General features: G+C 41.0%; 3 protein-coding genes across 4 annotated transcripts; all 3 read right to left on the bottom strand.

Moving 5' to 3' along the window:
* Nucleotides 1-2725: 2725 nt before the first annotated feature.
* Nucleotides 2726-11060, bottom strand: si:ch211-261d7.6 (zinc finger protein 850). The gene is made up of 2 exons (XM_027007215.2): nt 10635-11060; nt 2726-9461 (listed from the first exon to the last, which is right to left on the bottom strand). The coding sequence occupies exons 1-2, from the start codon at nt 10981-10983 to the stop codon at nt 5125-5127; spliced, it is 4686 nt and encodes a 1561-aa protein (XP_026863016.2). The 5' UTR covers nt 10984-11060; the 3' UTR covers nt 2726-5124.
* Nucleotides 11061-11664: 604 nt separating this feature from the next.
* zgc:66448 (uncharacterized protein LOC327401 homolog) lies at nt 11665-18040 on the bottom strand. Its single transcript, XM_027007216.2, has 2 exons — nt 17636-18040; nt 11665-16392 (listed from the first exon to the last, which is right to left on the bottom strand). The coding sequence occupies exons 1-2, from the start codon at nt 18030-18032 to the stop codon at nt 12551-12553; spliced, it is 4239 nt and encodes a 1412-aa protein (XP_026863017.2). The 5' UTR covers nt 18033-18040; the 3' UTR covers nt 11665-12550.
* A 476-nt stretch (nt 18041-18516) lies between these two features.
* si:ch211-261d7.3 lies at nt 18517-26343 on the bottom strand. Of its 2 annotated transcripts, none has more exons than XM_027007220.2 (4): nt 26251-26343; nt 25188-25873; nt 22626-23051; nt 18517-20443 (listed from the first exon to the last, which is right to left on the bottom strand). In XM_027007220.2, exons 2-4 carry the CDS (start codon nt 25441-25443, stop codon nt 19698-19700), a joined length of 1428 nt encoding a protein of 475 aa, XP_026863021.2. In that variant the 5' UTR covers nt 25444-25873; nt 26251-26343; the 3' UTR covers nt 18517-19697. The 2 variants fall into 2 exon arrangements, with proteins under 2 accessions (XP_026863021.2, XP_026863022.2); XM_027007221.2 differs by having other exon boundaries at nt 18517-20437.
* Nucleotides 26344-27009: the final 666 nt, after the last annotated feature.

The raw sequence follows: 27009 nt of genomic DNA, 5'->3' as shown, positions 1-27009 counted from the left end.
TTAAACGTGCAAACTAACTGAAGTACAGCGTATCGTAATGTAAATGTTGCTAACTTGGTTAGCTAGCTAGTTGAAAACGCAGTGGCAACTCACTATAGCTTTTTCTGCCCAATAATGCCATTGTACCAGGATACAAGTGAATGATTTATTGGTAACCGTTTATTTAGCTAGCTACATTACACTCAAATTATTTGCCACTTTTGTAATTGAAATACTCCCAAACGCTTAAACTATGAAACTCCAAATACCACTGCTCTAGGTTAAATAGCTATCGAAGCTAACCTAACGTAACTATGGTTCAGACACAATATTTAGTGGTCGACCATAAACGGCACAGCCAGAGCAAAATTAAGAAAACACATTAGCAACGTTACCCCAAAACCCAGTTGGGTTAATTAAATGTAATGCGGAGAGCCGAGTTATTTAACACTGGCAGTTGATCTGTAAATCCCAGGGTCTATTGACAACACTGAGTTAGCTACCTAGTTTACCCAGCACATTTAACATTTTTAAAACACCACCTCTATGACAAAGTGAAACCAAACAGATCCAGCGCTGGATTATCTCGGTAAATGGCTTCAACACCAGCGACCAGAACAACAAGGGTACGGTTTCAAAACTAGACTTTATTGAAGCCCATATTCACAAGGTTTGATAAATTTATACTTGTACACAGCTGACTTAGCTTTTCACTGTTTAAACACAAGTCAAATGGCAATTAGCTTAAATGTAGTCAATCATTCCTTGTTTAGATACAGAAAAAAACAAAACAAAAATACCATAACTAAAACCAGGATTTTGAATTGAACTTATTTTGGACTTTGTCCTAGTCCATGTTTAAATCCAGGCAACACCAGTCTTGCCAGTACAGCCCATATATAAATCAGATTCACACTATTTGCTTACAATATACCTCAAACTATAATAATTTGAGTCTATTTTCTCAAATACAAAAATAAGGACATTCACAATTGAGTAGAAAGAGAAAAATACTTTTAAAAACTCACTTTGCACATCATAATCTATTCAGACAGAAAACAAATGAAGTATGCACGTTAGTCACTGCCAAATCCAGTCATAGATTTCTGTAATTAATAAATGCCCCAAACAGCTGCTGATTATTATAGCCACAAAAACATCTCTTAACTAAATTATGCTGACACATAATTAGTATAAAATGGATTGCTTGCTGAGTAATGGAAATGATCAGAAAGACCAGGCTAAGATTGCCACCTCTTAACCACAAAAAAACAAAACAAACAAAAAAAACCATATAACCCAACTGGGGTCAACCCCAGACCCAAATCCCTTTTAAATCTCACCACTTGCGTGTTTCATGTAATGCATATGAAGCTCAGGTTCCTTAACAAAACACATACCACATTCAAAACATTCCCAACTGCCTTCAGTATCTTTTTCTTGCATGTCTTTTGGGTCATCTACATCCTCTATACCTGTATTTTCAAGCTTTCTGGTTGAGAGGTCAGAGGAGTCTGATGAATCAATGCTGTCAGATGAATCAGAAGAACCTTTGCTGAAGGAGGAACCACTTTCATCACTGCTTTTCTTGTCAGGTTCTTTCCCTACATGTCAATTCATCACATTAATGCCACCCATCACCAGTTTTTTCATAACTGATATTCTCCTCCTCCGTGCCAACTGAGGAGCCTTTTTGCCCAGAGAAACGTCCTCACCATCTTCAACCACCTCAAGGTGCTTCTTACGGTGGGTAATTAGGTTACTCATCTGCAAGAATGTCTTGTGGCAAAAGCCACATGAATAAGGCTGGGCTCCAGTGTGAACATTATAATGGCAATGGAGTTCAGCTGGGACCCGAAAGAACTTGAAGCAAATGTCACATCTGTGTTTCTTGTTATGACCAAGCAAGTGCTTGTCTAATGCTTCTGAACTCACAAAGCCTCTGGCACACAGCTGACACCAGAATGCCCTCTTCTCCTGCACGTCCTGGTGAGCAACAAATGTTTGTACAGAGAGGAAGGATTTGTTGCACTTATCACAGTGGAGACTAGGGGGCTTATCAGGACTGGCCCATTTGTGAGACCTCATATGAATAACCAAACTTCCTTGACGAGCAAAACATTTCCCACACTCCTTGCAAGAAAATTCCTTAAGCTTCTCTTTGCCATCAATGTGCGTCTTTTGGTGGTTTCTGAAGGACTCAAGGTAGGAGTAGACCTTTCCACAGATGGAGCACGCATACACCCTGCTGGCTGTGTTGTACACGGGCTTCTCTTTTTCTGACAGCGTAGCAACAAGGGGGTGAACTGCAAAGATTTCAGAGGGTTTAATCTGACAGTTACTGTTGAAAGACACCTCAGCTACATGGCTTTTCACTGCTTCTTTTTCATTAGTAGCCAAACTCCTTTTCTTATTAAATTCTGATCCATTGTCTTCACTGGTAATTAATCCCACAGATCTTTTTTTTGCTTTTCTTCTCTAGCGTAACCTCTTCTTCCACATGCTTATGCAGATGGACTTTGTAAGCATCCCAGCGAGTGCACTGCTGTCCACAGTCCTGGCATCTCATACTATGCTGTTTCACTGAGGAAAAGAAAAAGATGAGTTGATGTCAACAAGATTAAAAATGATATTTTGCTTCGTTTCCACTTGCCACAATAAATTATATAACATGTCCAGTATTCAGCAAATTTACACCATCACAGCTTTTTCATTCCTATGTAAAACTGCATAAAACAGGCAGTGATTAGCATATACACAGGTTTATTTGCTGATTACTTTTTTTCAGGTGCTTAAATCATATACACGTAATTACATTTTTCTAGTAAGGACTAATTATACACATTAATGGCTGTTACAGGAAAGCAACAGCTGTTACATCATTCTCATTAAAGAAAACAGCTCAAAAATAATGTGTACAAAAATGTTACGTTTAAGGGTGTGTCACAAAACAGTTCCTAAATATATATCTAACCACAAAGGAGAAGATACATGTGATGTCAAAATTAATGAATAATAGTTGAAATCCCTCAATTTGAAATACATTTGAAATATGGACATTTGTTTTAATGTTTACTCAAGTTAAAAGAGAAAAAACATTGATTGAAAACCAACATGTCAAGCAGATTGTAATTATGAACAATTATTCCAAAAATGCAAAAAAAAAAAAAAAAAAAAAAAAAATTAAATTAAAAAAGAAAAAGGGAAAAATATTTACAACCCAAAAGCCCCTTTGTAATGAACATGTCTATACCTTAAGGTGTACTCAGTAAATCCAGTCACCATCAGTTTCACATGGCACGTCACAAATTAAGCACAGTTCTGAACTAAAAAGTATTGCAAATGAAAGATCTTGGATCAATACCATACAGTCTGCATGCAGAAAACTGACTAATCATTCAGGATGCCAGGAATGTTAATTTTCTGGTTAGCATTAAATCAGAATGAGAACTGGGATGAACATTGTTCAACAACAACAAAAAAAAAACAAACACACGGAGGCGTCTGTCGGACTAAACAAAACTAAGAAATAAAGTGATACATGAGCAGTGTCAAAACAAGATTGAATCTAAATTATTAGATTAGCAGAAGGGTATAAAATGCTGAGAAATGTGATATACAAAATTAACAACTAAGGTAATGCTGCATGGGTTAATAAAATGGAGACATGAGATGGAAAGCCTCTCACAGATTACTCCCACAGAAATACATTCACCCATTAATCCACACTGTAAATTACCAAGAAACCTTGATACTTTAAAAACACAAACCCAGGCAAATTCTCTACTTCAAATTAAAGGGACAAGTACTGTATAATGTATAAACTTGCAAGATACAGCAAATCACCTGAATTCACTTGCTGTTAAATATTAATGCATAATTTAAAAGAATTCAATATTTAACTTTTTTTTTTTCTTTAGCAATAAACCACAAAACTACATGTTTGGCCATTTTAATGCAAACTGTAAATCATCTAGAAGAGGGTCATCAAATCTCAATGGGACTTAACGCATGCATGTTAAGATGGCATAATGCCATAAGGGTCCAAGTGCACAATTAAAACTAGAGGCTGAATGCAGATTGAAGTTCCATTACTTTCACAGGTGATTAGTAATGTAGCATCTGCTGCCGTTTCAAGAAATACACAACATAGTGTGAAAAATGAGACATATACTAAAAACTAGAGTTTAGTGTTACAGAGACAGGTCAATCTTTAAAAACAACCCCCCCCAAAAAAAAGAAGCAGCACTAGTTCCTTAAAAATATAAAATGGCAATAGTCTTCAAATCTTCAGAGGTATAATTCTGGATAAACATTCTATTGGTCTTGATAGGTTTTCTCTTCTTCAGTACACACCTCGTTATAATTACCCCCCAATTAGAGTTGCACATAGGACAATCCCACTGATATCTCTGAAACCTTCTTAATCTTAAACCAGTGTTTCTCAAGAGTGGTCCCCTGAGCTCTAGTGTATGTCAGAATACCTCCCCATGATCGTAATGGGTGAGCTCAGGTGAGGTGGGAGCTAGGATAAAGCAAAATTGCAGACCGTCTGGTGGTTCCAAATATTGGCATGATGTACATAGGCATTCAAGTTACATGACTGCACCAATGGACCAGGATTAAGGGCACTGAAAACATGCAGATACAAGATGCAAGGAACATAAGATTTCTTAGTACTAAAGCTATCCATGGCCCTGTGTTATACATGACTATACATGATGCACAATGTTAATAAGGTGTGGGCTGAAAAGAAGCAAACCTATCCTTTAAGATCACAATCAGTTTATACTGCTGAATAACTAAACAAGTCATAGTTGTTGAACATTCACACAATGGATTTTTTTTTGTTTATTTAATTTAACCTTAAATGGTCAATAAATGCAGATGACACTCAATTACATTACAATTAATGCACCATGTCCTTTTATTCTTTAATTCTGAGAAATGAGCAGGTATAGAAATTCTCAGGGAAGCCACTGTTACTTTTAATGCTGCAACCATATGCATAACAATCGCAATGTGGAGTTTAATGGAAACAATCCTTGTATGAATACAGCATGAGGAAAACAGCAGTTAATTACCACCCTTGAACTTAGGGCTAAACTCTAATCCAACTGCATCGGGTAAACTGACCCGAAACCCTCAGAACTCTCCACGTGCATGTTCAATGTAATGCTGATGCAAGTCCATTTCCTGACTGAACGAAATCCCACACTCAATACAGGTTAGGCTCTCAGCGTCTCTAGAAGCAGAAGAGCATGTGTCCATCAACTCTTTATCACCCAAACACTCCTGATGGTGATCAATGAGATCTCTGATGTCCCCAAATGTCTGTGGACATAGTGAGCAATGATAGGGTTCCTCGCGTTTGTGAACAGCCTGGTGTTGTTCAAGTGCCCGTGGAGATAAGAATGTTTTGCCACACTGATGGCACCTGTGGTTCTTGGGTGCCTGTGTGTTAGCAGTGGCTGCAGGTTCCTTTACAAGGGAGACAGAGTCCCGTCTGCCCGAGTTATGTGCCGGGTCTTGGAGTTCGGGTGAGGGCCCAGACACTACGGAAGCACTGAGCCGATAACGGAGTTCAGTTGGGAGACGTCTGCGCACTTCGTCATGCCAGGCAAGATGCTGCTGGAGTTGACTCTCTGTCCAGTAGCCACGACAACAGAGTGCACAACAATGCGGTCGTGTTCTTGCTGCCTCTTTATGAGCATCCAACTGTGCCTCACTGGGAAAAGCTTTACCACATTTATGGCACTTGAAAAGAAATTTTGTAGTGGTCTCTGAAGGACGATGTGGTAACAATGGCCCCTCTGCTACATGTGGCTTAACTGGTCTTGGTGGCTGTTTCTGATCTACCTTATTTGCATTGCAGGACCTTTTATGGTTATAGAGGGCTCCTTGTGAGCTGTAGCGTTTCTCACATCGTGAGCAAGGAAAGGGCTTGTTGGCTCTGTCCGATCCCACTGCAGGGCGCCCTCTAGTCCTTCTATGTTTTTGCCATTTATGTGCACGAAGACCTCGTACATTCATGAAGCTCCTATAACACTGGGGGCATTGGTGTTTCATTTTCATCTTTTCTCCTTTCGCTGTGGCCAAGTTACTTCGGGGTGGACATATTGCAGCTTTGAATGGTTCATCCGAAGGCTCCTCATTGAGGGGACTAGCTCCCAGTTTCTTAGGTTCTTCAGCCGTGTCGGAGGGCTTGGTATGTTGGCAGGCAAAGTGAGAGGCTAAGAGAGATCCACTAGAGAAAGACTCGTCACAGCCTGGGCAGGCTATGCTGCTCTCTTGACATGTCATGCTGAGTTTAGTTTTTCCTTCAGACTCGGCATCCAGTTGAGCCTTTATTGGTGGGTGATGTTTTTGGTGCCGGCGAAGAACACAAAGGTAGAAAAACCCCTTCCCACACAAGTTGCATAAAAAAGGTCCACTATCGATGCTTTTCTTTGAGAGCTTACTGTTCTTTGATAAAATACGGGCAAACTTTTTGTCTTTATGCCATCGCCTGTGCGTGCCAAGGGCTGAATTTGTAGAAAAATTCCTTCCACATTCCGAACAAACAAATGGAGTTCTGGCCGGATGATCTTTGGAGTTGCCTTTGAGTGGATTTCTAAGTTCCGATTTTGGCTTGGTGGAAACATGGCCTTTGCTGTGAATCCTCTTATGAAAATTAAGTGCACCTACAACTGAAAAACTTCTGCCACAGACATCACACTTGTATTTCAAATCAGCAGTAATGGGCGGAAGTGTTTCAAGTTGGTTTTTAAACTCGGTCTCTTCCATAGATTCAACTGTCTGACTTTGTACACTATTATTTTCATGAGATGCACTTAGCTTTTCCAGTGCCTTTTTCTGACACTCATCCATCTGTTGCTCAGGTTCACTCTTTGGTTCTATGCAATGTTTCTGATGAAGTTGTAACGCTGACACACAAGTGAAAAACGCAAAGCAGGTATGACATTGGGGTAGGTTTGCGTTATTTAATGGAAGGCCAGTTTCATAGCCATGGCTTTTCATGTGAAACTGCAGTGCCATGGCACGAGAGAAAAGTTTCCCACAATCAGGACAACTGTACGAGTTCTTCTTCAACTGTTCAACCTGATAGTCAAATGACTTAGCAGGAGGTGGTGTTTCATTAGTGTTATGGACAAGTTGATGTTTAAGAAAGCATGCTAACATGCGGTATGATTTACCACAAATGTCACATTTATGCTCCTCTTTTGATTCTGTGTGATCACTCATTGCACCAGTCTTACGAGGGTGACGACTGTATAGCATTCCTCTTTTACGCCCTCGTCTCTTGCGTCTTCCACACCCATTTTCAGACTCGACAGAGGCTGTTGCAGTTCTTGTGTCAACATCTGCACACTGTGGCTGGTACTGTTTGTGATGAAAGAAAGCTCCCAAAGACCAAAATCCTTTCCCACATTTCTTACAGTGATGAACCTTAGGGCCCAACAGGGTCTTAGTTGGATTAAAATGCTCCATCTTTCTGACAGTTTCATTTGGAGAACCAGGATCCTTGCCACCGCAGACCTTCTGATGATTGTAAAGACCACTGGGATTTGTATAGCTTTTGTTACACTGCAAGCATGCATATGGTTTCTTTGCATTGTTGTGGTGCTGCTGGTGAGAGTGGAGTGCAGAAAGGCGTGAGAAATGCATTCCACATTCATCACACTTAAAACTGTTCTTCTGCAGATTAGCGAGTTGATACGTAATAGACTTGTAAGGTTGCCTGTCTTCATGTTTTCCCAGATGAAAGTAATGAGAAGTCTTTGTGAAACTCTCATGGCCACAAATCTCACATTTTATTGAAGCTTTCCTGATGGGGGTCATAATGCGCATTTTTCTCCTTAAACGAGACTTTTTCCCCATTCCTCCTCTATGCCACAACATATGACAGCGCAAAGATATAGCCTTAACAAATGTTCGATCACAATCTGGGCAGTCATACTTCTTAACATCCTGAGAAGGACTTCTATCCATTTCTGTGTTTACTAATCCTCCCTTCAAATGCTCATAGTCTATCTGTACAATCTTTACATTCATTTCTGGATTTATTGTCTGAGAAGAGACTGGTTCACCTTCAGGGCTCAAGTTAAAACGATAGTCATCTTTTTCCTCTTGATCTGACTCGCACAGCAATTCAAGATCAGGATTCTGATCCTGTTGGGACCCACAGTCACTTCTACAACCATCAGATGCTGCTACGCTGATAACTTCTAAACAATTATCTACATCATCATCTTCTGCAGCACCCGCTGCATCACAGTTTAATTCTCTTTCAGTACTGTCTGCTTGCGAAGCACTTTGTGGACACACCATGGCACCAGCACCAAAGTTGTTCACCTCGTCCTCATCACTCTGGTCTGACCCAGGTGCTGAACCAACAGGGGATGATTTGGAACACCTCTCAATGATGTCACTAAAGACGTCAGTATGACAGAGCTGATGTGATTGTAGCGCAGAGGCACGAGAAAATCGACAACCACAATCCCGACATTCAAAAGCCTTCTTCTGGAGCTGAAACACTTGGTGAAGGAAAGACTTTGCCGGTGTCTCTTTACTGTGTGCTAATCTTTGATGCTTATTGTAGAACGTTAGTGAGGTGAACACTCTGCCACATTCCTTACATTTAAATGGCTGCCCACTGCAGACAAGCTGTGCTCGTCTTTTATGCCAACGCTGGTGACATGACAGAGCCACCGAGCTAACAAAGGTTTTACCACATTCTGTGCATTCAAATGAACGCTTAACTTCCATCTTTACCTTAACATTTGAGCAGTTGGTAGAGAACCTTTGATGTGTCCCAAGCCCACACAGAGTGCGAAAAGCTTTGCCACAAAGGCACTCAAAAAGCTTTTCCTGAGGCCCACCTAACTGTGCAGACGTTGTGTCAGTAGTGTCTTCTATTTTAACTGGAGCTTCATTAACTGAGTGAGGTTTTTCAGTTTCACAGCCCCGTGACTTAACCAGCTTTATCTCATGGCAACGCCGATGTGCATCAAGAGCCGAAGCACGAGAATAACAACGGCCACAGGTTGGGCACTGGAAGGACTTTTTCTTTAAATGAGCTAACTGATGAAAAACTGACTTTGAGGCCTGCTTGTGTGAACGCTGATGGTTAAGGCACTGGCCAATTGAAGCAAACATCTTACCACAATCCCTGCACTCAAAAACTTTCTGTTTCACAGTGCTCTGACCAGTATCTGAAACAGATTCCCTTTTAATGACTTGGTTGCGGTGTTTCAGTTGGTGGGTGAAAAACCCTCTTGAGCTTGAAAATTTGCGCCCACACAAAGCACAGCACAATGTGCGTCGACCTCCATCTGTTGAGACTAGCAGATCATCCCACTGTGAATCTGTGTCCAGGCAGACTATGGGGCCATCGTGGGTGTGCTCCCGACGATGCTCCAGATATGCCTCCTTGTTCACAAAGGCCTCACTGCAATCTTCACAGCGAAATAGCCAATCCCCTAAAAATAGAAAGGGCAAAATAGGAGGTAAGGACGACTCCTGTTGCCAGAGGAAGAAAACAAAAACAAAAGTTATGAAAATGTACATGTACGTTTGTGTACGTGGTCTTTCGGGGAAGATTAAGTAATTAGGAAGACCTCTATATGAAGCAAAGAAAAAAAAACAGGCATATAGATGATACAACTTGTTTATTCATGTGCATTTAAATAATACATCAAAATTGACAGTGTGAAAAATATTACAAAAATCTTGTATCTAACAGAGTTCAATGGTTTAAAATTGCTGCATATGCACAAGACAAACTTGTTTTAAAGCAACTCCATTTAAGGTTACTGCTGCATCGATTTTTGCATGGTTTGTCCCTTCCACTGTAGCAAAACAAAGAAACAAATCCCACTACTCTTGATCGTCATGCTGAACGTTTCTGGCATTATGGATTTTCTACTTTAACGTAAAATTCCTTATTAATGCATTAACTGATGCGCCACCCATTAGAAACAATCACGAGTACTTTAGCTATAATTATATTATAGTGAAAAATGATTAATTCATATGTACATGGAGTACATCCAAAAACAATGCGGTGTAGACAGACCACCGAAAAAGCAGACACTAAACCCGTGACCACTACATTCGGTAAAAAGAGGCCGATATTTGCCGAGATAGAATGTCGTAATTTACCCGACATGCATACCGGCGTTTCACAATTGCGTAAATGACCAAAAGTGCCAACAGTTTTAAATAGAAATTTATTACGGTACAGTAATTAATATGGACTTTTAAAGCGAGAATATGATTTTGCTCTTGGCTATTATAGCTAGCTAGGGTTAACAAGCTAAAACATGGTTTTAATCCTTCGAGAGGAGACTAGACAGACGCGTCCAGACACTTCACTGAATTAAAACTTCTTACCGATCACTTCAGCAACGTGCACCTGTTTTTAAAAACTTGAACTTAGGATCCACATTAACAGTGGCTACTATCGATTCAAATGTTCATTAACCCAGCATTTCTGTGAACGGAGGAGCAGTTAACGTCAAATCTCCCCACGCATCAAGCTAGTAACAGGCTACAAGCTAGTGGTACTAATGCTAACGTGGCTAGCAAAGATAAGATAGCAGAGCTAGCCAGCTGCTTTGTTGGAAGTCGGCTCTAAAATGCGAACCACTTACCGTCGGTACTTTCATGTCCGCCCGGCAAGTCCGCTTTTCGTGCAGTCCGTTCTTCCGAACCGTCTTGCTCGGTTACATACTCGTTTTCCTCGACCTGCTCCTCTTTTATTATTATCTGAGGAACCGTAACGGCCACCGCGGCAGCGACTTCCGCGCGCTCTCGGGCCTTCGGCGCAGGGCCACGAGACTTCAAACGGCGCTCCACGCCGGCGCTTTCCGCGTTTAAGGCATTATCGCCGCTCACCGAACCCACACCGGGGTCCCGGATCGCATCTTTTTTATCTTCAGACGACAAACTGTTAACGTTCGCTTGCCGTCTACCCTCCTGTGTCGAGTAAACAGCAGCCATGTTGCTTCCCAACACCTCCGGGAAGCCTCTCCCTCACGGAAACGCACGCCACATTTCGCGGTAAAGGACCTATTACGTCACAGACAGAAGGAGGCACGTGCCACCCTAATGACCGGTCGGACATCCGGTTGAGTTCGGATCCCAAATAAAGGTTAGTTTGCGGGATTTCCTTTAAGCGGCTTGTTAAGAAGTCTTCAGAACAATCACGTGTTGGTATGTAAAATGAATTTAAAGTACTACTTATTACATAACTTGTACTCGCTGCAAAAATGTATTTGAGCCTCATTGTGTGCAACATAGCAAAACAAGAGCAGAGTCACACGAACAAATCTGCAGTATGTATCCAGCCTAAATACAATTGTATAGACATCACACAAGTTGTAAAACCTTGAATGATCACCAAGAGGATTTAAGAAGGCTCTTGAATATGAACGATTCACTAATGTTTTTTTTAGAATACTATTGTAATGCAGATGTTTGCCATATCTCATTGCATACTAAACCTCATTTGTGTATTTTTCTTGATACCTTTTGTACATTACTGTTAATAATAAATCAGTCAAAACAGTAAAACTAGATACTGTCTTATAAACTAATAAGGAATAGGATGAGGTTGAAATGTTAATTACAAGCAGTAAATAACTATTTTAATCATTATTAGTACCGACAGTGTGCATGGGCCTGGCAATTCATTTAGATATCTGGCACTTAAAATAATCAAACCTGTCAAGTCTGTCAAATTTTATTGAATCTAAAGCTACAACAATAAGACGGAGGTAGACACATGACCAAGCATTTCACTTATTTTAACATTGCAAGAACCTAGTGATGGGGTCTAATTGTTATTTTCATCCTGTAATATGTTTTGGTTTTATAACATATCCGGGCAACATTAAAACAACAGATGGAGCATTAACTTAAGTACAAACTTAAGTTCAATGTCTCAGAGGTTTGACAAAATGCCTTACAGAATAGAGGAAAAAACTGCTTAAAACTGAACAGACAAAAACTTGCAGAAAATTTACTAGATGACAAATGCTTACACAGTCCATGGTCTAATGATGTGTGCATACAGTAGAATAACATTTTATGCGTATTGTATAAGCATTCAACCTGATTCAAAAGGGAAATGTATTGTCCATCAATAATAATTTGGAGTATTAAAATTATAAAGTTAAACTGCTCAAAACAATCCATAGCAATGTTTTATAATGAAAACATAAGGCCATGGGTTAAAAAAAAGTGCAAAAGAAAGTAACACATTAGGCTAGAAAACATTTCCATTTCAGTTCAGCTGACAAAATAAATTCAGTTAGGTTCTTTAACCAGTAAACGTTCAACATTTTGCAGATATCATACCATGAACTAATTACTGAGGATCACTTCAGGAGGAATACCACATCTCAAGCAATCAGAATGCACTGAGGATTAAGTCATTCAGGAACAACTTCATGTATTCGATCTATAACAGTCACTTTGGCAGCTCTATAGCCATTTAAATGAAGATGTAGTGGGGCCTTGTAATGTAACTAAAGTCAGTTCCTCATGTGTTTAGTTTGGAAAAAAGTCAGATCTCTCCCTGTGCATGTTGCATATAGTGCATTTGTAATTCTAGTTCTCCATGTAACGTGCATCCACAGACCATGCAACGAAAACGACGATCTGGTGAGAACGGCACCTGGCTGCTAAGTTTGTGTGGTTCAGTTCGTTGTGCTAAATGGGACGAGGACAAGGCTTGTTGCAGTACTGATCTCTCACTCATGATGCCCTGCGGTGTGAAAAAGACACTCTGAGGGGCTGAACCTGAAAGTTGCCCGGCCACAGAATGAATGGGGTGGGGGCCAGGCAAAGCAAGTGATGGCGGCAGAGCAAGCGGTGGGGTGATGAAAGGAGAGGTCTGACTTAAGAGGATCTGAGGACCTGAAACCACAGGCACTTGCTGTTGTGCAACCACAGGCCCCTGCTGTATTGGTCCATTTAACAGAGTTTGGGAAACCACCGGAGTGGTCTGGAAGCCCCACACGGTACTCCTGTTCCTGTGGATAAAACGAGCAGCTCCAAATTGAACACTGACTGGTCCGATCTGGTTTGCCTGAGGTGCGCTAACCCAGGCAGGGGACATCTGATTTGGCTGTTGCTGTGGTAACTGTGGCGGATGAAACTGCTGTTGCTGGAGAAGCTTTAATTGTTGCTGTAATTGTTGGTCCTGTAATGGCTGCTGTAGGAGCTGCATTTGCTGCTGTGGCTGCAGGACCAGTTGCATTTGCTGCTGCTGTTGTGAAGGGTGTTGCATTATATGCAACTGAGGCTGTTGTGTACCTGTTTCATTCACAGGTTTTTCCTGCAGGTTCAATGTCTTTGATATTTCTTTAGCTCTAAAATTCCAAGGCTTATTCTCATGTAAAAGAGAAGAAATGTTGGACTCCATTGTGTCATTTATTTTGCCCGTTTGTGTTGAAATGGATATTTGGCTGGCCAGAATAGTTGATTGCTGTCCTTTGGGTGGCTCATCTCTATTGTTAATAAGTTTGTCAGATTCATTTTTAGCCTGCATTGTGCCAACTGGTGTTTTCAAACGAAAAGCAATGGTGTTGTCCTTTTCTGTGGGACCAAGAGGTTCAGTTTTGGTGTTTTGGGTGATATCAGAGAAAACAGGCCAATGCGATAACTGGCCTTGAATGTTCAGCAACTGGTTTAGGGAATTCTGAGGCTTTGACTCTGGTGAATGCGTTTTCACATTCGATGAATGCAGCCCATCTGCATCACATGGTGACTTGGGTGTTGCCAAACCCACTGAGAAAATGTGCTGTAGCTGTGCCTTTTGCTCGTTCTCATTCCTTGCTTTTGACGGGCTAGAAATCAAACCCGCAGGGGAGGTTTTACTCACTAAAGCTACGACACCTTTACCTTGTGCTGTGCAGTTCTCTGGGACCTGCCTGGGAGCCGGGCCGACCTGAGCCGACAGCGGCTCATTGGCCCAGCCAGGGCTCTGTTGATGTGGGAGGTTTGGCATACCCTCCAGCTTTGGCAAGATAGGTTTAAGATGTACTCCTGCATTCCACAGCTGCATATCATCACTCGCCTGTCGTTCAGATATCCATTTGGGCTGATGTTGGCGCTGGAGTTGAGGTTTAATTTGTACTTGCCACTGTTGCTGCAGCTGAATGGGCCTCGACGGGTTCTCTGTCCGCCAGGGCTGCAAGGACTGCTGTGAACTCGGCTGTGTTTGCTCATGCACGTCTGAATCAAAGTCGGATGACTGTTGCCCTATGAGGTTTGGCAGCGGCAATCCCTGCAAAATCTGACCAGGGAAAGGATCCTGGAGCCATCCCGTATCTCCCCCTGTCCTTGACCAGCTCGAAATCCACTTACTGCTCCTTCTGCTCCTGCTTCCCATACCTCTCGTCCTCCCTCTCTGGGAAAGAACAAATGGAGAGTAGGACTGGCTCAGTCCTTGTCGCTTACGTGCGTGGATCTTCTGATGGACAAGCAGACTGCTGAGCCAGGGGAATGACTTGTGGCACTCTTGGCAACGGTGGGGCCTCTCCCCGGTGTGGGTGTTCAGGTGGTCACGGAGCAAGTACGCTAAACCAAAACTCTTGTCACAGAGGTGGCACTTGTGAGGTTTGTCACCTGAGTGAGAAAGCATGTGGCGCTGCAGTTGAACCTCGTCGCTGTAGCCCTTGCGGCACTGTGTGCAGCGGAAAGGCTTCTGTTGGTGCAGTCTCTGGTGAGTCTTCATGTTCTGAAGAAACGCAAAGTCCTTACCACAGTCTGGGCACTTGTACGGCTTCTTCCCAGAATGAATGATTAAGTGCTGCTGCAAGTAGCTGCTAAATCTGAAAGACTTTTTACAAACATGGCACTGATATCCCTTGTTATGTATGCGCATGTGAAGCTCCAAAACTGAACGGTAATGGAAGCTTTTTCCACATTCTCTGCATTTCAAAGGTTTCTTCTCGGCATGGTCTCCCCAGTCCCCTCCTCCTGACATGTTATCAATACTGCTTGCTCGTGCTACACTGAGAACCTCCCTCTTCAAAGGCGCTGGTATCACCTCATGAGTGAAAGCATGGGACTGTAAAGTGGATTCATCCAAAAATTTAAGTGGACAGTATGCACAGGCATAAACCTGATCATGTTTCTTGCCATTACTTAATTTTTCATATTCTGCTTCATGTATTAACATGTGCATCCTAAGGTCAGCTGCTTTGTAAAAGAGCTGTGGGCACAGAGGACAGTTACGCTGTTGCTTGATGTCATGGTTTGTGTTCTCTTTACCTACTGTCTCTAAACTGGTCCCATTAGGCACATCGTAATTGGGAATATGTGCCTCTGGACTAGTGGAGCCAGAGTTTCTCTTATGCTGGCGACAATGTGCACGCATGTTTTGTGCAAATGCGAACCTCTTCCCGCAGTCTGAGCACCGATATGGCTTTTGCCCAGTGTGAAGATACCGGTGCTGTTGCAGGAGGCTGCCGTGTTTGAAGCTTTTCCCACATATGTTGCACTGGTGCGGTGTTTCCTCCGTGTGCCTGCGGCGGTGGTCCTCCATGAACGAGCGGTGCCTGAAGACCATGCCGCAGTCAGGGCATTCATACGGTTTGAGGGCGGCATGGGAGCGCTGGTGGATGTGCAGAGTCACCGCGCACTGAAAGCCCTTGTTGCACTCAAGGCACCGGTAAGGGCTCTCCAACGAGTGGCTCTGCATGTGGGCATTGATGGACACCCTGTACTGGAACTCCCTGCGGCACAGGGGACAGCGGTAAGGCTTCTCCAGGTTCTGCTGACATGCATGGAGTCTGTATCTGACCAGTGATGCGAAACGCTCACCACAGTGCTCACAGTACAGGCCCCTTTCTTCCTTCATCTCCCTTTGCTTCGAGCGTCTTTGTGGAGCCGGCAGCGAAGGTGGCATGCCGTTCAGTTTGTGCTCGCTGCGGTGCTTGATGAGGCTGCTGCGATGCTGAAAGGTGAGGCCGCATTCCCTGCAGGTGAGAGATGCCTGCTCATCTTGATGCATGTGGAAATGTCGGTGCAGGTTGTACGTCTCCCGCCGAGTGAACTTCTTGCCACAATCACGGCATTCCCGATGGCTCTTCCTTTGCTTCACTGTGGCATTTGTCTTGCGACACCTCTCCTCCCTCTCCTCCTCCACACCCCCCATGTCCCCACCTTTAGCCTTTTCATTTAACTCCTGTTCTATTACAGGTTGCCCATCTTCTCCTGCAGTGTCCTCTCCTTTCTTCTCTTCATCTGTCTTGATTGCCCCATCACACTCCATCTCCATGCTCATGTCCGTAATCTCGTCCTCATCTTTTGCCTGTGGGTGTTCCTGTTGTATCGTGTCCCCAGCTAAGCTCAAATCTTCTGTACATTGTTCCTCAGTTTGTACCTGAAGTCCATGCCCTGGGCAAAAATAAGAGAATGAGTTTTCTTTCTATGTTTCACATGCATTAAAATTTTGTAACATTTTAAAATCTTTAGCATTTTCTAACAAATAATGTAATGGATTACTTCAACCTTGTCTAATGGAATATGTTAAAAATTACATTTAAAGGCATGAATTCCATCACCTGTATTGAAATACATTTTAAAAGTAACCTTCCCAACACTGCATGATTGTGCGTATCAACAAATTAGCAAATTAGATTTTATAGTGACTTTACAGTTACCAGTACACATCAAATTTACATTTATGGCATTTAGCAGACGCTCTTATCCAGAGCGACTTACAAAAGTGCTTTGTCATTTACTCATAGAATATATCCTAGTACAGTAGGTTAGAGTCCAACATACCAATAAACTAGAATGGCCAACACTTAGTCCTGATTTTAAAACCAAAAACGTTGACATGTCATGTCAGATTACAACTTGGGACACCAATTCAAATATGTAATCTTTTCTACTTCTTTTCTAACAATTGTCTTAAAATTGGACTGCATGAATAGAATTGTTGCATTTTATTTTACTTTTTTGTATTTTACTACTGTTGTACTGCTGTTTAATGTGTCCATCGTGCAAAAAACATTAATTTCTGATTGGGTAAACAACAGGCCAATTACAATATTGTTCCCCATTTGTGCAATTAAAAACATACTTGATCAAGATGACGACTACAAAAAAACAGCACAATTACATTGTAAAAAAATATTCCGTAAATGAACAGTAACTGGTAGCAGAGTTGGCAGGTTGTTACTGTAATTAATATTTGCTGCACTGTACTGAACTTCTTGCACTTACACCGGTTCACTAGAATTATCCTTAGTTTATAAAGTTGGAAAACAAAATAATGTAAAGAAAATGAAATGGAAAATATTTTTGGCCAGTAGAGAAGAGGATCTTTCAGTGCTTCAGAAAAACACTTGATGCCTGGCTGAGGCTACTGCATAGTCTGCTGTGTTTCTACAAATGTCCTAACAGTAAACGTTACAGTAGCCATACAATAAGATCTTAGGTAGCCTACTATATACTGTTCCCCTACTGAAAATAATGGTCCAGAATGTCATACAGGCTGGTGCATAAAACTGTAGGCTACATCAAATTTAAAGTACTATAATGCTTAAAATTCGGTAGACACATACATTGCAGAAAATACATTATTTTTTATAGTGCTGTTAAAACCAAGTCTATGGAAACGCTTTGTACTCACCCGAATTTTCATTGCACAATTTGCTTCGTGACAAGTCCAAGTCTTCTTCGGTCTCAGACCAAACCAGTTCACATTTATTTTCTTTGGAAATAACACTTAGCTTTTGAACACACTGCTTAGACAACACTGAACCATCCCCACTGGCATGTTTTAAATCACTGTGAAATGAAGACTGCACGAAGCCAGTGTTAAGGGATGAATTACCCAGCGCCCGTGGAGATGCAGGACAACACTGTTTCGCTTCTTTTACTCCGCCGCTTTCTCGACATAAGCCATAATCAGCGACTTCGTTTGCTAAATATGTAAGCTGACGTTTTTTGTGTTTAACTCCTGAGAAGTCGCTGTTTCTGAGCTGCTTATCCAATAGGTTTTGGAGCTCAGGCCTCAAAGCGGCCATATTTACCTTAATTATTCCTGTCTCCGCCGCTGTAGCTCCTTCCTCGGTAGAATTATGGTCGGTTGCAATCCCACTTCATGATGAATACCGCCATCTATTGTGTTGGAGTATGCATGGACTAGCGACCCCTAGTCGTATATCTAAGTGCCCGTTCGGGAGTTAAATGCTTAAAATGACGTTCTGGACGCCAGTATACTTTTCATGAAATTGACCAAAACGTCAAATCTTTAGTCCATATAGTGATAAAACTGTTATTTGGTTTGAGATTGTACTCAGCCTGATGAAAATTTCCTCAAATTGGGATCTATTTCTGACTAAAAGTCTGACAATTTCTGCATGTAAAATAAAATATCAGTGCCACAGTTTCAACATTTGAACATGCATTTCTCATAGTTGTACATTTTGTAATAATGCAATTAAGTATTTTTAATCTTGCAACTGGGTCTGGTACATTTTAAACAGAATGAACAATATCACAGCAAAGGGGTCGAAAATGTTTCTTTTATTATATATCAGTACATATTTACCTGCTTGTCAATTCATATAATCATCTTTCATGTCCCCAGTTAAAATACAGTGCTGTAAGCAACAAGAAGCATATTAAATTCACAGATCCCTTTCATTAATGCATGTTCTTATCCAGACACAACTTACCAGTAAAGGTCCTTCTATATTACATGGTATAAACTTTGCAAAAGGTTTTCTCCGATCTATAGAAGCTATCTTGCGCCGCATGCAGAGAACAGATTATCAGCATGAAGTGATTGTTCAGTTTAAAAATTTCTCCCTTTAACCTGGGAATTTAATTCCTTATAAATCATTTGCTGTAGATGAATTAAAAACAATGTCACCTTCAGCACCAAGCATTCAAACCCTGCCTCTGAACAAAAAGCTATTTTCTGTCTTACCTCAATAGGATCATTAAAATGTGTCTTATTCTGACTATTATTAAATGAACACAGGCATAAATAACAAAAGACACTAATTGTTAATTTAAATGGTCAATAAATTACTGTGTAAGAATATGCATAGATCAATTTAGATATAATGGTGTTAGGGTCATTCCATGTCAAACAAGCTTAAGAAAGGAGGTTTTGATATCCAATATAGATCTGGTAGCCACTGTACAAAGGGATACAAAAGCGATGTCAAAGTTATAATTTTGTATCTTTGTGAAAATGTTACTTGGATGGAATACTATAAATCTATAAAAAATCCAAACAGGATTCCTCTATATATGCCCCATATTCTTTCTGTTAAATCAAGATTGTAAAGGAACCATCTATGTTTGTAGAGAACTCTGAGATTTTGATTTTCAGACTATAACATCATGATGCCTGTCACAGCAATTAAATTTGGTGAGGGTGTGTGTTATGTACAAGTCAGTCATTTTCACTAGCGAATCACAACCAGACAGAGGTGCAATTTACTGCCGAGTCCACACAATGCAGCCCACTCGATTCCACAGCAACTTGACATCGAATAACCCTTTAAATAGAACACTTGCAATTTTTTACATACAGCCTATAATTTTTGCAACAGTCATAACAATAAAATTTAGCTTTTAAGACATGGCACAAACTGCTGTTAGTCAGTGGTACAATCAGGATATAAAACAATATTTTTGAAATAAATAGCTATTGTAATCGAAGACAACTCGCATATCTAGTGTTTACGCCTTCGTCTGTGGTCTACTGTTCTACCTCGGCGTGGTCTTTGCGTATTTATCTCAGTTGACGATTCAGGCTTTGAAGTGCCGTCTAGAATATCTGGGCGTGGGTGTACAGAGGTAACAGGTGCTAATATTTGCTCGCTGGCGGTTTGAGGGATGGGCTGTCCAAGCTGCTGGGAAAACTGTGGGGGCGGGGTTTCTTGTTGCTGCTGCTGCCCAATCGGTTGCTGCAGAGGCTGGGTGTAGTGATGCTGCATCTCGAGAAGGCCCAGCAGTCGTTGCAGCAGCACATTATTTTGCTGCAGGCTGATTGTGAGGGCCTCCTGCGAGGCCACCAGGGTCCTCATGTCACGCCGGAACCCTTCGCCGAACTCGCGCAGATTCTGCTCCAGGCGGTCCCCCAGCTGCACCGCTGCCTCCCCGAGCCCCCGTAGCTCATCCTCCAGCCAGGAGTTACGCGATGGAGGAGGCTCCAGTGGGCCTTGATGAGCTCCAAGGGATGGTTCTGGACTGGCCTGGGGACTCCCATTCAGGAAGGGAGCGCTGTAGAGGGGTGAAGGGGGCAGCCAGCGCTCTGATGTTGGGGGCGGGACTATTCCTAGGCCTAGGCCCAACCCTAGCTTGTCTTCCATGCTGTTACCTACACCCTCACCATCCTTGTCTCCTTCCTCGCCTTCTTGCTCACCAGAGTCTTCCTCCTTTTCAAAGCCGTCTCTTTCCGAGCCGTCTCCTCCTGTAACTGATTGACAGGAGGAAAGTCAACTTGTGTTCATACTGCATGGTTTGTACATTTTCCATAAAGTTTTTGTTTCACTTATTGTTGTAAATGAATTATGTTTCTGAATTGTTACGCATTGACACAGAGCAACCGTACCAATAACACACACATGCCCGGTACACGACAGTACGTACAGGACAGTACTATCAAAAGTTACTTATTTCTATTGGGAAGTGTATCCTTTTGAAGTACAACAGCTGATTCAGTTAGGATACTTTTTGCATTCCTAATATGAACATTAATAAAAGTTTAACAAATCCAAGAAATACACAGAAAATACATATTTCTATTATAGGTTATGTTAAAATTCGACAACATGAAGAAAATTTTAATCCAATTTCTGATGACTTGGCAGTTTAGAAGATCTACCTCGAACACATGTGTACATAAATTGTTCTACTAGCACTACAAGAATAAAAATAAATAAATACATTTCAGGGTGCAGATTATGTATTTGTTACCTATTCCAAACTTTAAAGAAAACATCTGATTATGTATTTGTTACCTATTACCTAGAAGACATCTGCTTGAGGTCCATGAGGCAACAGGAAATTCTGAATTGAGCACTGAACTGAGTCACAATCACATTCAGTTCTACATACATACATACATACATACAAAACTGAACGTGTGCGGCTCTGTGTAGATATTTGCTGCTTTTAAAATCAGTAACATGTATTAGTGTAAGGGGGTGTGAATAAAAGTGATTGAACAGGTCTTTTGGATATTTTATTATATTATATGTTAAACCAGCTAACTTTTCTTTCAGGTATTTTGACATATAGATATTAACCTAACGCAAGAAAACCCCAGTATAATTCCCTGAGAATTCAGTGAGAATGACCTGGGAGTAATCACTACTACTCTGATCATGAATTAAGAATACAGGAAATAAAAATATGCAGTTAAGGTGTATTAGCCTACATGCTCAGTTTGTCATAATAAGCAAATTAAATCTCATTAATATCTTGCTTGATTTGTATTTCCATAGTCTTCCTCATAGTTGTCAAACAATTTATTTTATTTGAAGTTATAGTCCTAACAGTTCAGCTATCTTAAAAGTAGTTTTGAACCCCATGCAAGTGTGCTTTACTTGGTAATGCTCCTAAATGTGAAGAATTTTTATGAACATTTATGCATGGATGTAAAAAAAAAAAAAGGACCACACTTAGGATTTCAGGGAAGGGGTGATTTTCTGCTTCAGTAGTTTTTTTTTGGCTAGTAAAAGATGCAATTGAGTGCACTCTGACTTCATTATCACTGGCATTGGCCCATGTAGCTAAAATACCTTCCTGTAACTAATAGCACTGAATAGATCCATATGTCTCATCAACTGGAAGGTATGTGTCACACTTCTCAATACAGGAGGATACTGGACAGTTTTACTGCATGTAAAGGCAGCAGTATTTACATTACATTTACATTGTAAATTTACAGTGTAAAAGTAATATGTAAATGTAAAAGTAAAATGTTAAATGTACAATGTAAATGTAAATACATCAGCAGTATTTTAACTACCTTTGCAAACTCCACTTAATTTTCTCCCTATAATTCAGTTATGGATTATGATTTGATGTTTGTCGATTTGATGTTTGTCAACCTTTTAATGTGAAGACATGGTTATTGGACTTCATTTAGTATTAGCTGGTTAGAACATGGCCTACATTTGCTGGCTTATCTGCTCTGAGTAGATATCTGCTGGTCTAGAGTTTTTTAAATTTCTGATAGGACACTGTTCATTTACAGACTAGAAATTATTTGCTCTAGACTGGTTGCAGTTGAACTCTGTGGTTTTAACCAGTTTGGCATTATGTAAAGCTGGACTATGCAAGCTACACTTCAAGTTTTTGCTGTTTATCTGTAAATATAAACTATATTGATTTTACAAGATAAATTTAGTGTTTATGTATAATAATAAAAATTCAAAATAACTGCTGGTAAGTTCATTGTGTTAAATGAAGTATTTGCAAAAGGTACATTTACAAATGGATGATAGGGTTAGATCACGATATTTGATACAAATGTCAGATATTGATGTGCCCAAATATGCTTTAAAACACCAATGTGCTACACAGACATAGACAAAACTACAAAGTTACAGTACTGAGATTGATACAGAACTGCAGCTGCTCCCCATTCTCACCTGGATCAGTGTCAGAGAGGCAGGTGAAACTGGCCTTTTCCCGTGCACTCAGCTTTTGGCGGGCCTGCTGAAACCTGGGGCTCACCTGAAGTGGCCCGCCCATCACCGCTGTCCCTCTGCTGGATGGCAGGTAGCACGAGCGGTGCCTAGCGTCCGCTAGCCTCCCACCATTGCGCCTCTTCAGGTCATCCCAGCGCTTCTTTACTTCTCGTAAGGTGCGTGGGACGCGGGACACGGCGTTCACGCGCTCCAGGATGCCAGCCCAGATGCGTTCCCTCTCCCGGCGCCGCAGCCGGCCGGCAGGGCCAAACAGCTCGCCTTCGCATCGGGTCACCTCTGACACCAACACCTCCAGCTCAGCACCACTAAATCGACTCTTCCTTTTGCCTGCCCCTCCTGAGGCCAACACTGCTGAAACCGCTCTGCCTAACAGCAAAAGGCAAAGCATTAAGTACAACATTAACGTCTGAGGTGGATATTTCTAGAAAGCAGACCATAAAGGAGCTACACAAGAATTGCATTGCTTGCACTTCCAATGACCAGATTTTGTATGTGGTAAAATGTCAACTTATTGTTTGATGACAAATTTACTAGACTTTTGAATAAGAATAACTAGGACATTTATTGCTCTTTGAAAACATATGATGAGTACTAAATGTAAACCAAAAAATAACAATGGCAACAAACACAATTTTAAGTGTCCAGTCTTCTTCATTTTTTAAACACTAATGTAAAAATCACTCTTAGTTTGACTAACAATGGGAAATAATTTTGCTGCCCATTTAGCAAAGGAGTAATCAAAACACTAGTTAGAAAAAATACAAATTTGATATTTCTAAAATTGACTTTACAAATCAATCATTGTTAAATGAATGAATCCATTCAAAATACCAATGCAATAATCGTGGTTTGCATTCAGCACCAGACTTTGTGTTCACTTTACATCACCCTCAAAGCTGCCCATAGGATTCAGGGTGAGAAGGCTAACGAGCCACTCAATTTAGCTACTCCAGTAGGACTCGTAGACCAGAAATTTGCTAATTAAGTAGCTCACAAGCACTTGCACATTAACTGGTTGGTCATACCATGTCAAATTGAATGAATAGAGCAGATTTCAACAGCTCTCCCAAATCTGGCCAGGATTCAAAACCCAGGGGGTGGGGGCACCTTGTACCTCTGCTCCACCAATAAATGAAGGCAGTGTGTAAATTATCAGAGTTATTTGTTAGGTCAGGTCACCTAATCCCAGGCTCATCAAGTAAGGGTCCTGGCGGGCCACAGCACTGCAGGGTTTAGTGGTACCTTGCTCTAATCAGGGAAAGTACTAACCTCTACAGTACTGAGCACCCTCAGGCACTATAATCCAACACCCCATCTTAATCTGAAATGAGACAGATGTTTGTATGTCCAAAGATGTTTACAAAGGGTATTTTTTGCGTTACTTGTAATTACACAGTTTTAACTGTTCTTTATCAAAACAGCTGAAAGAGTTTGTCTGGTCAAAAGACACAGGAAAAAAAAAAACAGGTGAAAATGTAAATTTGTAAAGGCCATGCATAAATATGATTGCATGCAGTGGCAATCTTCTTTCCCGTACCCCCCCCCCCCCCCCATCACAAGCAGAGCACTCATAATGTGCATGTCCAATTACATCAAAATATCAGTCTGTACTTCAATATGGACTGCCTTGATTTATTTTTCAAACATTATGAAATCCATTCTGTGCAGAGCTATTTAACTCACTGAGCAAACTAAGCATACCATAGTAAAAGCAACAATCAAACACTGGATAAATGAGCCTTGCACAGGAATTAAATCAAGGAATTCAGTCATTTCAACACCACAGCTGCCAATCACCACCCCCCCCCCCCCAGTACTCTAATGATATATTTTAAAATGAACTAATATGTTCAAGCAAATACATGTGGGAGCATAAGTAAAAATAAATGCCAATATGGGAAACATTTTGAACTGGAAAATATTGGTTGTTTAGGCCTAATTATCTATTTGGCAACCAAGTTACTTAACATTTTTTCTAAATATTTACAAAAATAAATGAGGTCTTGTCTGAAATTCTTAGTTAGATGTTCTTGAGGTAAGTGAGAATTACATGATTGCAACTAAGCTTTTTCATAGGACTAACATAATCCAAATCATAATATTTTGAAATAACACCACATGTTGTTTAGATGATAACACTGTCATGCCATGGCTTTATTATGACATTGTTCTTCCTGTTTGGGAGTCTGCCATCATTTAAACACCATAACAGACCAATCCACACCTGTATCATTATTGAGACCCAAAGGAAACTCTGAAGAAAGAAAGCATTGGCTGACTGGCTGCAACATGTGAATTGTCACGAGGCTTAAACATTTGACATGGAATGACCCTGGAATGCTTGAATAATTGTGGAAAAAATGAGAATTTTGAAAAATGGGAGAGATTCATCCACTCTGAGTTACATCTGGAGATTTGCCTAACCTCCTGGACAGAACCTTACTGGGTAGCTTTAAGCAATGTAACAATATTTAAAAAAAACAACCAACAGGAGCAGCTTACTTTGTTCAGTGGGGATGAGATCATCAGAGGACACTCCAGGAGCCACAATGTTGGGATGTACTACCACGACGTTGAAAGGGAGGCTACCAGGCAGCCCACTGCTGTGATCACAGCTATTTTCAGAGTCATCATCTTCCCTGGGAAAGCCATCCTCGGAAACACCTCCTCCAAAAGGACCCTCTGGGGACTCCACTTTAATGTGCATGGGAGGTGAGTGCTCATACAGCAACCCACCCTCCTCATAATATTCAGTCATGGATCAGGCCTGGTTTGCAACCACACGGAACGGACCAGCGGATACTGTGCCATTCACAAACTGCCTGATGTGCCATCACAGACCCATTGCTACGTGTTCAGTGCTTCAATGTGCAGCCTACCAAGGCCTGCCTTGCTCACAATCTCCGGCATATACCAGCTACAAACAGCTACCTGCCTTGAATGAAAATTTAACTAAACAGCTGAGTGTGATTAAAATTTGGCCAAATACAGAACAAATCAGTCAACATTAAACAGTCTGTAGCTTTTGACCAAAGCAAAAATCGAGGGATGCATATTTTCCGAAAAATACGTGCAGAGCTAAAAGTGGCATAAGCAGCATTTAGGAGTAATGTGCAGAACACACTTCACACTGGAGGAGGCGTTGCCAACAGCGAGGATTCCGCGAGCTCATTTCACGGCAGTCTGATCTGAAAACGACAAGGGGTAATCTCAGTGGCTCCAGCCGAAAGCACAACAAACCAAACGAGTAAAATGCAACACCGTGACAATGATCCTGTTAAGCTTACAATCATACACGGCAAGTTAATTAAGCCGCGGTCTATATTTAATCTGTCGCGTCAATGCGCATTTATTCTGCACCACATCCGCAATGGATGGGCATCCGGCATAAATTATCGTTAGCCGTGTTAGCACCAGAGCTAGCTGCCTGCTAGCTGCGTTATCTACTGCTAGCAATTCAAAAACCAAACACAGTTAACCCTCTAAAAATCACACTGCATTCACCGTCACGGTTAGAAAGTGTGTGGTCTGAATAAAAAATAAAACAAAACATGTCTTTACTGACCTTGTGACGGCGCCTCACAACTCATAAAAAAGATTAAAATCCACCTTTGAAACGTAGAAGCTATGTTCAAAATCTTGGGTCCATGTACACAGACAGGACAGGCGCCTGAATGTGACGTCACGCCAGTCCGTGCGCGCACAGCACCTTCGGTTTACTGGGGCGCTCGTGCACTAAACACAAGCAGCATATTGGGAATGAAGTAATAAATAATGATTCACATTCCAGAAAATAAGGATTCATTGAAATATAACCTTTTTTTTCAAGAGAATTACATTAAACGTTGTAATTTGTACTATTGTACAAATAGCTGTTGTACATCTACTGTTGTAATATAGTAAAACACATTGAAAATTAGGCAAACTGAAGATGATTTCTAGTGATCTTATTTAGCTATTGGTTTAGTATACAATAGTCCGTTAGAGGCAATTTGGGGATATGTAGGCTGTTTGATATTTCTTTTACATTACAGTTTTGGCCGTGATTAGGCTATAACTGAATACTTTAATAAAAAGAAGATTATCGTTATTATTGATCATTGGCGTTATTAGGCTATGGATGTCCAGTAAGTTCATGAGTTATTTTTTCTGTACCGTTATCTTGATATTTTTCTCGTGATAACAAAAGTTAATTTCTCGCTATAACTTATTTCTCTTATTATTTCAATATGTCAAACTGGTTTTATTTATCTTACAATAATGAGTTATAAACAAGCTATGTTATTTTCAGGAATGCGTGGAACTTGGAAGATCTAGCAGAAGC

Source organism: Electrophorus electricus, chromosome 10 (assembly GCF_013358815.1).
Source record: "Electrophorus electricus isolate fEleEle1 chromosome 10, fEleEle1.pri, whole genome shotgun sequence".
Classification (NCBI taxonomy): domain Eukaryota; kingdom Metazoa; phylum Chordata; class Actinopteri; order Gymnotiformes; family Gymnotidae; genus Electrophorus; species Electrophorus electricus.
This window is presented reverse-complemented; position numbering and strand designations above follow the sequence as displayed.